The sequence below is a fragment of the Thunnus maccoyii genome, chromosome 1, assembly GCF_910596095.1.
Source record: "Thunnus maccoyii chromosome 1, fThuMac1.1, whole genome shotgun sequence".
NCBI lineage: Eukaryota > Metazoa > Chordata > Actinopteri > Scombriformes > Scombridae > Thunnus > Thunnus maccoyii.
The window spans coordinates 8,741,339-8,754,365 of NC_056533.1; the positions used below are offsets into that span (position 1 = coordinate 8,741,339).

Sequence of the window (13,027 nt, forward strand, 5' to 3'; positions counted from 1 at the left end):
ACTTGTCCCCTTAGAGGGAAGGGTCACTGCAAATCAGTATAAAGTTGTTCTGAGTCATCACCTTTAACCTATGATGAAATATTTCTATCCTGATGAGAGTGGTCTCTTCCAGGATGACAATGACCTAATTCACAGGGCACGAGGGGTCACTGAATGGTTTGATGAGTATGAAAATGATGTGATGTGCTATGACCTTCACAGTCACCAGATCTCAACCCAACTGAGCACTTATGGGAGATTTTGGACCAACGTGTTAGACAGCGCTCTCCACCACCATCATCAAAACGCCAAATGAGGGAATATCTTTTGGAAGAATAGTGTTCATCCCTCCAGAAGAGTTTCAGAGACTTGTAGAGACAATGCCAAGGTGCGTTGAAGCTGTTCAGGCGGCACATGATGGCCCAACACCTCATTAAGACACTTACTGTTGGTTTCACTTTTAATTTGTCACTCGTCTGTATGTAAAACAAAAACCTGATTCTCCACCTGGACAAGTTAATGACCCGCCTACCTAGCAGCTGATTGGCTGAGGAAGTGGTAAGGTTGAACTGCTGCTCCAAGTATTTGCCCAGGAAGGCGGCAAAGCCAGCAACCACAGCAATCTCCATACAGGCTGCCAGCGTGATGCAGCTGAACACCGGATTAGAGAGTAGGTGCCTGGTTACCCTGGGGATTACTGCATCAATGGAGAAAATATGGAGAGAAAAAGAGGTGTAGAAAATAAGGATAAGTGGTAGGAAGGAAGAGAGGACAGCAAAAGTGATAATTTGTTAAATTTTTAGATATTTCGTTAACCAAATCTTATTTATTCATCACTCAGTCGCTCATCACTTACCTCTCAGATGTTCACACACTGAGAGTCCACTGTTCATATCAAAGCCATGAATGGCCCCGTTGGGTTTGGAGCCCTGGTACTCCAAGGTCAGGGAAGAAGGCAGCATTGCCTGCTCACTCTCCCCTCCACCGTCCATATCCTGCTCGTCCAGCGCCTGGGGGAAGCCGAACATGAAGAGGGCCGACAGGAAGAGTAAGGCACCGCAGAGGAGGAAGCCGCCCCACCAGGCCCCGATCCAGCGAGGGTCATCTGGGGTGATGTCCAGCTTACCTGGAAAGGAGGTGGGGAAAATTTCACAGTTGTTAATGGAGATGAAGACTATCATAATTTAAAAAAAAAACATACACAGCATCACAAGATGTCATGTGCACACGGACAATAAAGGCAAAATTTAATATGTTTCTGGATGTTGTCTCTTTTTTATAGTTTTTATTGTGGTATAATATTGTATCATTCTTATTTATCCCAATAGGGTCAATACACATATAACTACTGAAATAACAATATTCGAGTAAGGCTCTCAAGAAATACAAAGAAAAAGCAAATTCATACTCACTGGTGTCGATGAAGACAGCATCAACATAAACTTTGGTACAGACAGAACCTAAGATGAAGCCACAGGCTGGCCCGAACACTAATGTTGAAAATAAAATACCTGCAAGACAGAGAGACAAAAGAACAAAAATTCAACAGTCAAAAAAGAGAGCATCTTTTAAAGTATTTTATTTCAGTTTACTTAGCTTGGTTGTTAAGTTATGTATTTATTTATTTTATTTTATTTTCATTTTATTTTGAACATAAAAATAAGCAACAAAATAAAAATATATAAGCAAGAAAACAAAACAAACAAAATCATCAGTAAACATATATATCAAAATCCCAGTAAACAATTTAAATAAGGTGCTCCATGCATGAAACCTCAACTATCCGCCATCAATGTCCATGATACTCATCTCTATCAAATCAAACAAAAACACTCAAACACTCAAACAACACAAGAACAAATCAATCAGGTTTGAAACAAACAAAACGTCACATATCTGTTCAATATATTATTATTATTACAGTCATATTATAGTCTCTAATTTAATAAGTGTTCCACATGTTTTCATTTCTTCACTGCAGTTGTTCGACACATTAACTCCTTTGATTGTGACACAAGTTCCTCTCAGGTCATGTTTACTTTCTCTCATTTGAAACAGCCCTTGGATACTGTTTGGTAATTGTTGATTTTTTACTCTGTACATGATTTTGGGCGGTTTTGAAGTAAACCAGATCTTTAAATTTTAGTGCTTTTAATTAAATAAAAGTGGGTTTGTTTGTTCTCTGTAAGTAGTTTTGTTTACGATTCTGGCTCTTTTTTGAAGGATGAAGATTGGATTAGTGTTTGTTTTATATGTATTTCCCCACACTTCCACACAGTAAGTTATATATGGGAGTATAAAGGAACAGTATAAGGTGTATAGAGAAGCATGATTTAGATGATCTTTGGCTTTATATAGTATTGCAATTGACTGTGATATTTTAACTTTAATATAATTTATATGTGGCTTCCAACATATTTTATTATCTATTATCACTCCAAGAAATCTAATTTCAGTCACTCTTTCGATTTCTGCAGTTTCCTGAGTTTCTTATTTGAGTTATTTGAACGATTACCAAAGATGATAAATTTTGTGAGAACACTTAAAAAAAAACTAGAAACCTAGAAATTAGCAAACGAAGTGCATTTCACCTCAACTCTCAGCAGAGGGCAGCATTGTATCAACAATGTAAAGAGTTTATTCTCAGGTCCTTTTATCAAATATGTGGTAAGATGGAGCTTCTCACCAAAGAGTGCACTTCTCTGTTGTTAAATCCACTGTATGATTGGGGACCAAATGTATTCTATTCAAGGAAAGATTAAGTATTCAACCCATGCCAAGGGACTTTAAATCTCATCAGATGTCTCCCACTGACAGATTTATTCACTGTCACTGTAATATGCAGCTCATAGGTTGCACAGCATAATTGATCTAAGACTAGATTATCCAGCAGGATCATAAATAATCAAGCAGGAAATGGGCTCTTAGTGTAAGAGCAGTGGGGAACCACTGATACAGCGGCTCTGGTTGACTTTCTCTTGTATGGAAAGCTGCTGTGCTTTGGCCCAGAGGCTGAGAGGTTTCCAGTAAGCAGCAGTAGACTGTACAGGACTGTGTGTGTGTGTGTGTGTGTGTGTGTGTGTGTGTGTGTGTGTGGATGTGAAACTCAGTTATCCATGCTGGTGGTAGGTGGAACAATAGGAGCAAGCTCCAGTGGCCTCACTGTTAATAACAGAGCCCAGAGCAGAGAGGGCTGCTCCCTCCTCACTCTCTGAGAGATGCAGTGATCGGTGCTGTGATGATCACCAGAGTTACATTCAACAGCAGAGTGGAGATATCATGTTTCACAGTGTTATCGATGCATTTCTATTGTTAAAGACTCCATAACACATTCATAAGTCAGAAAGAAACACTGTTTCAGTTCAGTCACCATTGGAAAACCAGTTCTGTTTCAGATTTTTTTTTTATATTAGACATATTTATTAAACACATTTTGGATCTGACAGGAGTATCGGCCTTTTGTCCAATCACCTAAACAAGTATAATTAGTAACTCTAATCACTCAGAAGCTCTAACCCAACTAAATCACATTTTATTTTCTAGTTCTTGTGAAAAGGTATACACTTATCATCAGCAGTTAATGTAAGTCTGGGCTGTACACGTGCGGTAGACTATACTGCTGTTTAAATCATCAAGATCATAATATCATCGATACAGAAAGTAATTATTGCTAGTATAAAACTAGATACAACTTGCTGTGAATGCAAAAATACAGATTTTATAATTTTCACTTTTTTACACTGAATTTTGAGTTTTCTTGTAAACAAACAAAAGTTCTGTTTACATTCTGTTTTAATCACCTAAATGCATTGTGTGTCTCCTTGAGGTCTAACAAACATATGGAATGCATTTCCTTCTCATAAAACATTTGCAAAGCTGATTTATCAAACATTTTAAATCACGCATTGTGCATTCATGATTTCTAACTTGCTGTTTCTTTCTTCACTGCCATTGTTGGCACACTACTACGTGTCTTTGCACATTTTTCAGGAATGTGTATTGCATCACACTCATGCATGCGCATAACGAAAAAAACCGGTAAAAACTAGATACTAGAGGTCAACAACTCCACAGGGTACCTTTAACGTTTGTGTCCTTACATTAGAGTAGCCCAGTATGATTTGCTAAATCAGGATCCATATATAACGTGTGTGTGTGTGTGTGTGTGTGTGTGTGTGTGTGTGTGTGTATAAATATATCTGAATCCTTGGGAAGTGGAAGGTCGACAAATACAGTCAGACAATGTCAATGAGCAGACAATATAAAAAAAAACTAAAGACATACTGTAGCACAGATAGACAGTGTAGGACAATAGTCCTCTAACAGTAGTACAGTACATACTCACACACATTATTCTTGCACTTAGATACATTAGACTGTGACAGCTCAGTCAGACTCATGTGCTCTCTGACCAATAGTCAACCTCGCTCTCTCTGACTTTATCTGTCAGTTAGATGCATTATGTTCATTTCAGCAGAGTCACTGATGCCGGCGGGGCTGAAGTCAGGTGACAGAGGAAGTCTGAGGTTACAGCCGGGACAACTCAAACACCAACCAATCTGAAACCTCCTACGTCCAACTCTGCCTTCTGTTGGGGTCAAATCACAGACAAACGTGGGACAACACAACTAATCCATAATGTATGTGATGCAGAGAGGCTGGCATACACACAAACACACACACACACACACACAAAACATGGCTGTGAACCAGCAGAAAATGTTGGGTCCAAGCCAATCTAATCTACACTATACACCAAAACTCGATACTCTCTAAACTCGACTGTGTCCCCCCACATGGGACGACAGTGAGAGCCTGGAGTGGCTTTCAAAGTGAAACAGCTGATGACAATAGCAGCAGTACGCATGATGATGGAGAGTTAGCAGTGAGATTTGTGGTGCCGTGAGAAAAGACAGAAAGCTCATAATCCTATAGCAACAGCTGCTAGACACCCATCAGGAGAAGCATTCAGGACTGATGCCAGTCTGTTGTTTGGACTCAACAGTTGGTACATTTTGAAGCCATTTCCTTGGAGACACGACTGCATAAGACTGCAGGCTCTTGGCAGTGCTGGATGAATGCATGCAGTGAGGTAACCATATAGTAAAACTAGTTTATAGGTAAAATGATATACACTGTTTGATTATTGTGTTTTCTTCACTCTTGTATTTGAAAGTAAATGTGCATAGTGTATTTCTGCTGAATAATGTTTCTAAATATTATTGCGTAATTATAATAATAACAGTTTTAAAGAGTTATTTGGCAGATGACTTGGAGTTGAAATTTTAGTGAGAGTGAGTGTGATTAAATTTATGGATTGTGCTCTCTACAAGATTTTTGCTTTCAAATTTACTAATTATATGAGATTAAATATAGTGGGCAGTTTATGTGTTAGGGGTGCTAAAACACAGTTAAATTGCTTAAAATTGTCTAAACAGGAATTCATTTTCTATAGTGATAAGAAAAAAAAAATTGTACTGTCATTTAAAAAAATGTATTTTAAAACAGCTCATGTGATTTGTATAATTCCTCTTCAGAAACCTTATGTAATATATTTTGTGCAAATATAAAAGCTGTAATATTCATTTAACTAAGCTTGACTTGGCTGCTTTTAAAATTACCATAGAAAAGTTTTGAGTCATCGTAATCCGACAAATCCATCCTGAGAAATGTCATGCGATTTTAATTTTAGTAAAAATGAAAAAAACAAACATGAGGACACAAAAATTGCTGTTTTATAATTTGACAACTTTAGCTGACAACAGTGACATCCAGGTGATTATTTATTGTTTCATTAGAATCCTGATGTGCATTTGATGTATGTTTTGAAGCACATGAATTACAGAAAGATTGTTTTAATTGATTTGTTCAGCACTGGACTTTTTATTACTCATTAGAGGCAGAATATAAATCTCTACGGACCTATTGACTTTGCAATGATTGCAGCTCTGCCTCAGTGTGGATGAAAGCTATGGATGTTTTCAGTGTCTTCAGCTGAGCACAACACTCCTGCAAGCACACTTGATTAGCAAGGCAGGGAAATAATGTCTGAATATTTGAAGACATCCCTTTTTAAAACAATATAACCTACAGTATATGCAAAAATAAAACAACAATATTACATGAAATTCATCATTAAATAACAGCAGTCTATACAAAATAAACTTTCCTATATATCAAATTATCCTTTACATCTATTTGTTAAATATTGTGCTGTCAGTCATTTTTAAAAAGTTTATTTTGAAACCAAATTCTTAATTTGTGATTGCTGACAGGATGAACTGAATGTCACAGATGTTTGTGCTGCTGTACTCAGAGAAACGATCAGCAAGTACAAATTAAAGTTTCTTTTTTTAGGTTAAAAACATCAAATCCAGTGTAACACTAGAAGAAGAACCTCACCAGAAAAATGCAAAAGGCTTAAAAAGGCAGAGAAACTTTCAGCGGAATGCAATCTGACATCCAAGATAAAGATCTCAATCCCACAATATTTTAGAAATACATGTTGAAGTACAGTACATGCTGTGCACTATAAAATGTTTCCAAAATATTTCCAAAGAACCTTCCAAGAAACAGGCTTTTGTTGTTCTCTTTTGACGGTATTTAATCTCCGAGTGTCGGGCTGTGTCTAAGTGCTGGCAATGAACTTAGACATAAGACCAGCATGAGATAAAGCTCAAGGTTATACAGTCCCGCTGGACAACAAACTAATGGAAGATCCATTTATTTCTTCCAGTGCTCTTATTCCATTAATTAATTAATCCATTAATCTGACACAAGGCTGTCTGTGCCAAAGTGACTTTGTGTGACATGAAGCTGGGTGACTGAAACTAATTATAAGAGAAATGTATAATTCACAGGATCATCTTCAAAGTACAAAAGCTCTGGGAAGACTTAAGAGCTTGAGAGATAACTTAGATATCCATGTAAAACTCTGGCAGCTCGGTCTTTGTCTGTCTGACCCAGCCATTTGGAAATGGCAGGTAGAGACACTCCACTTAAGCCGAGAGCTAGGAGAGGATTTGACAGCTCCTCCTTAAAGTACTGTCAGACTGTAGACAGAGGTAGCTTTAATGCTGTATATACACAGGTCTGCAACTTGGCTGGATCCCAACAGTGTCTGAGGGTTTTGACATAATGAGACCCAATTCAGGACAATTTCTGAGTCTACACTGAGGACGGGTTTGTTCCTAAATTAAAAGCATTTGTATTAAAGATTACTACAAATGTTTGTCACATTGCAGATATTCTGTTCTTTGGAGATTTGGCTGTTGTGAGTTGTATTGTCCCACTGTGACAGATCACATGACACTATAGACAAAATTATATAATATAAATATATTGTGTGTTCCACCTCATGTACAAAACAAACAAAAAAAAGATAAAAATCTTAGAGTATACTGCACTCATATACAACACTACCACAAACTACAGTCTCAGATATATCATGGTTAAATAACACATCTTGGACACACTGCCAACAAAAATCTAAAATTTCACAATTGTACTATTTGTTGCAGGACAGTTGTATTGTTTTTCAGTACAATCAAGGCTTTAGCCGAGATATTTTCCCCTAATGCACACCCCTCATCGAGAAGATGGTCTCCACATTTTTTGTTTTATTTTTCATATTTTAGTTGATATTTATTTAATTTAGTCAACTGATCCATTATATTTCCTGTAAATTTTATTTCCCAGCGTGAAGGTCTAAATGCTGTAATGCTGTTTCAAAGCCTTCTTCTCACCGGCTGAAATAAATTCTGGTCAATTCTTTATTTATGTATCTATCTATGATCCACCTATCTGTTTCATTTCCCATCTTATCTTACCTAATTCATTTATTGGCCTTAAAGTAGTTCCATTAAAATATACTAGTCTACTAGTCAAGTCTAAAAATGCTGTAATCAGCCTATAAATGACCAACCATGTGTACGTTTTTAACTGAAGAATGAACTGGAATGTACTAATGTAATGTAAACTCATGACCTCAATGGTAGCTACAGACCTGATCACAATGCACAGGGAGTTCTATTTTTATGATCACTTAGTGTATATTTAAAACCAGGAATGTAGTGGAGGGTAGCCTAAACCCCCAAATAACAACATAAATCAATATAAAATGTAGTCAGTGTTTATGATACTCATCATTTTTATGTTTAATACTGTTATATTTTGTCTAATGAAAAACCAAAATAAATGATTACATACTGAGAGGTGATGCTGGCCTAACATGATGCTAATGCTGTCTGTTCTGTATCCAGCAGGAATGAATGCAGCAGAGACAAGGTCACACTGTATGAGACAGGCCTCTCCTACCTGCTCACACAGACAGCGCCTGAATAATTTCTCAGTCAGACTCACATTATGGCACAGTTCGATCACTGGCACTTTGTTTCCTGACAAAGGTGCTCATAAAAGGTGCACATATAAAACAACCTGGGCCGGTCTGAACGGACAGTGTGTGCTGAGTCAGCGTCCATTCCTTCCTCTGCTGTCCTACGGAGGAAGAGTAATAACTCCACTGGAGTAAAAACATTTTGCTGCAGTGGACTCAACTTTCAGCCTCACAGCGCTTCATTACACGCATTACAGCGATGAATAGAGGCTAAGATATGAGGAAAGAAGAGAGATGCTGACCCAACGGCTGCAGAGCTGGTCTCCTCAGGGTCCTTGGACTGCTCTTTTCCTTTACTCTCCTTTACTGCAGGTTACTGTGCTGTTATTTCTGCTGTATTGTTGATGTCATTTAGCATGGTGCTGCAGGTCTTAAACATTCCTATTGTTGTCCAGCTCTGTTTGAGGTACTTTAAATCTAATGTAAACCTTCACACTAACAACAAGACTAACAGCCTACAGCTATGTTAGCCACTCTGTGAGGCTGTATAGGCATAGCAGTGCTGTTGAGCTAAATGAGCATTTAACATACAACCGTATAATGATCATCAGTTCATTATATTCATCATAATTCTTTGTGACATGAATGTCTGTATCAAATTTCATGGCAATTCCTTCAAAAGTTGTTGAGGCATTTCACTAAAAACCCCAAATTTCAAACTCACAGTGGCACTAGAAACCAAACTTAACCAAAGTCATTAGGATATATTGTTTAGGATCCATGGACCAGTCTGTACATGTTGTGCCAGTCCATTGTAGATGTTGAGATATTGCACTGGATATGTGAAAACTTTGAATTGCTGGTGGCGCTAGTAGAAAAGTCAAGAGATCACCAAAGACTTAAGGCGTCATCCTCCAGGGACCTGGGAAATCTGCCTTTGTAATGTAGTAAACAAATGTGAATGTATGGAAGCTGAGTAAAGCTGGAGGTGTTTCCTGAGTCAATACACTGTAGTGTTGCTGTGGTGCTTACAAAGGACCAGCCTGTAGACTGTGTAGCAAAACAAGATTTACTTCTTCCATTAGCAAGATACAAACATTTACACAGCACCACATACTGAACCCCATTAAGGGGCAAAGAAGAAACTATTTGGGGCAACATTACTGTAAAAAAAAGGCACAGTACATGAATGCTCTAACTGAAAAGCTGCTTTACTGTTATAGGCTCTGTGAGCAATACAATAGAAGGTTAGTTGCCTTCGCCTGGAGTATCAATCAAGCAGTAGACAGCAATCAATAATCCAATTACAATCCGGCTCAGACATTATAGTCAACAGGGCTCAAGAGCAGGTTTGTCTTTTTGTATGATGCAATTTTTCCCTTCAGTCAGGAAAGTATTACAGTATATAAAATAATCTAAGCCATGGGTCAAGACTTTCAATATCAAATAGACAGTGACACATTTTGTGATGGATACAGTATGCACACATACACACACACACACACACACACACACACACACACACACACACGCTGTACATGTACTGGTGCTGCAGTTTTTAGCACCATGGCTCTATGGATGTAAATGTGGGTCGGTCAGCCAGTCAGTCAACCACTGCTGGATGGATTCACATGAAATATTGTACACACATTAATGGTCAAGTCTACAGATGTTGGTGATCCCCTGACTATTTTGTCTGGCACTTAACATAATGTTGACATTTTTGATTTTTGGTGAGATATCTCAACAAGTAGGATGAATAAATTGCCATTAAATTTGATACAGACTTTCATATTCCCAAAGGAATTAATTAGACTTTTCCCCTGACTTTTCATCAGGTCAAAAAAACCCTGCAAAACTAATGACATTCCCATCAGCCTCAGCTGTGCATTGTGCTAATTAAAAAATGTATAAGATCGTGGACCAGGTAAACAGTATACCTGCTTAACATCAGCATGCTAGCATTGTCACTGTAAATATATGAGCATGCTGACATTAGCATTTAGCCCAAAGCACTGCTGGCTGTACACTCTCAGTCTCAAGACTCTCAGTCTTGTTTCAAAGACTATTTCCCAGTTTGTCAGTCTCAAGCTCTTGACTCTTATTGCTTGACTCATTATTGCTTGTGCTGCAGTGTATCACTGCTGCATTACTACAAATTTTAAATCTATTTTTGTTTTCCTCTCAGCTGCCAGAAGGCACAAGCACAAATGATCTGATGGCCAGCTGACTGGAAGAAAAAAGTCTCTGTTTCTTTTTACCAGCTTGCTGCCTGCTCTGCTGCAAACATTGATTAGGACACACACACACACACACACACACACACACACACACACACACACACACACACACACACACACACACACACTAAGTGAAAGCCTGCACAACATTTGAGAACAGGTTGCAGTACTGAGGCAAAACAGATACATGACAGATGCATGCTGGGGGAACTCTGCCATGACAACTGTTAAGTGTTTCCTGGTTCGCTCTTGAGTATTCCCAGTGTCCTCAATCTCTCATTCAGGCAGTATTGATCTGTTCGGGGTGAAGATGTGGCCACAACAGAGCAGCCTCTCCGTCTGTCATCTGGTTTGTTAGCGAGCCCGTAGAGAGCTGCTTCTTTAATATTTAATAATTTTGGTTAGATGTTTGCTAAACAACTCCTAACTGCTTCTCTGTCACGTTGCATAATTCAGGGGGTTTTTCTTACAATGCAACTGTCTTCACACGCCAAGCTCGTCAAACAACGCCACCGCCTAGAGACTGTGAGAAGGAAGCAGCAGAAACACTAAGAAGCACTACAAACACATAACACATACAGTACGCATGATACATACTGTATAAAGAGCAGGCTCCATGCAATTACCAAGCCACAACAGACGGCCCAGCAATTACATTGTAGGAGGTAACCATGACAATCAACAAGCCTGGAATTGTCAAAAAAACAGAGAACAGAGAGGGGGTGGTGGAGCGAAGAATAATAGACTATCTGTAAGTGTCAAAGGAAGAAGCTTAGGGGATGTTATGAAAGAAACAGCTCCTTATGGACTGGCAAAGGCTGTGCTGCACAGGACACACAACAATGGCCATGATACCAACTCACACAGGAGGTATCTGTCCAAAATGCTATGTATGCAAATTTCCAAACTAAATAGCCCTCAAGATTGAGAAAAATGGAACAAATTGTGCTACTTTTTAAAGGACTATAGTTAGAAAATGTCCTTGGTTGACTGTCAGATCCAGTCCATTACAGCGCTAACAGGGACAGACAAACACAATCACATTTATATGTAGAGGCGATTTTGGTTCCTAAAGTAATGTTTTGACTTTCTGGATCATGCATCTTAACGCTGTGAATTCCTTTGGATTATTCTACGATAGATACAACATCAGACATCCAGTACAAGTTGGTTTCTAGCCAAGCAGAGGGTAAGGTGGGTTGTTAGGTGTTGTGCTAGCCTCATTTGCCCTCCTTCCTCTCCTCCATCCCTTCCTCCCTCCCTCCTTTCCTCTCATCCACACTGAGTGCTGCTGGCAGAGACTGTACAGATCCAAACATGTACAGAACAGCCACAGGCCTTCTCACACTGCAAGAGGTCTGCACTGAGACACTAACAGGGACAATGCAACTCGCCAAGGACTAAGAGAGAAGCCTGTGAGGGGGTACAACTGGCCACATGGTAGCCAGCAACTAGCACAGTATTTTAATTTGTAAGTGTCTTCGTTCTTTCCATAGAGGCAAATCAATGACTCTACCAGCAGAAGAGATAGAAGGACAGAATAATATTTGATAAAGACTGACAAAAACTGCAGTTGTGCTTTAAATTACTGATGTATCAGCACATGTACATGTACGTTATTATACAATAAGTACTTGTCATATCCAGTTGGAAAATTTGCAGCTGAGTGTGAACAACAATAAACAGAGATGCACCAATATAACATAACAACAACCAATAATTACTGATAACATTACAATAGCATTAGTCTTGTATTTGCAAAAATGTGAGGAGGACAGTAAAGGCTAACCCTTTAGACTGAACATTTATTTTTCCACTGTCAGCTGAAATCATCAAATTTTATCTTTTTAACAGGCAGCAATGCAATTTACATTAATCCCAGAGGACACCATGAGGCTGGAGAGTTCCACATTAAACGTAGAATATACAGTATCCAGCATGTATTGCAATCTTGCGTACATACTTGTTGTCTCCATTCACAGTCACAGAAGAACCGCAGTCATTGTGGGAAAAGGCTCCACATTATTGGATCTAATTATCAGAACAACAATAACTAAAATTTCTCATTAGTCAGAGAATAATATATTGCCACCAATATATTCTGCACCTTTAAAAATAGGAAGGTTAATCAATTACTGTTTATAGATGAAAATATGAATTTCATAAATCATCAAGTGAGATTTTCTGTGCTTCACACTAACATCATGAGCACAAAAGACTATACTTTCTTTCTTTAGTAATAACGAGTGTCTCTCTCTCTCTCTGCCTCTCCATCTCCCCAGATGGAGCTCTGCTGCTCGCAGGTCGCTGAGCGGTGAGAGGAACAGGAATGGCACACAGCCTCAGTGTCGGTCTCTGCACTGTTGCCTTGGCAACTTTGGCAGACGGGATGTAATGTGTGTTGTGTTGACCTCTTGGTTTCTGTTGTGAGCATAACCACACACTTCTGCTGCTGGTCACTGAGCATTTGGGA

General features: G+C 38.7%; 1 protein-coding gene across 1 annotated transcript in view; it reads right to left on the bottom strand.

Moving 5' to 3' along the window:
* The window catches only part of LOC121902742 (solute carrier organic anion transporter family member 3A1-like), a 30,176-nt gene that overhangs the window by 10,021 nt on the left and 7,128 nt on the right, over positions 1-13,027 (bottom strand). The window contains exons 3-5 of the mRNA XM_042420001.1: positions 1,392-1,490; positions 836-1,105; positions 512-676 (exon numbers count right to left, since the gene is read on the bottom strand). Coding sequence (XP_042275935.1) covers positions 512-676; positions 836-1,105; positions 1,392-1,490 — 534 coding nt within the window. The remainder of the gene's footprint in view (positions 1-511; positions 677-835; positions 1,106-1,391; positions 1,491-13,027) is intronic.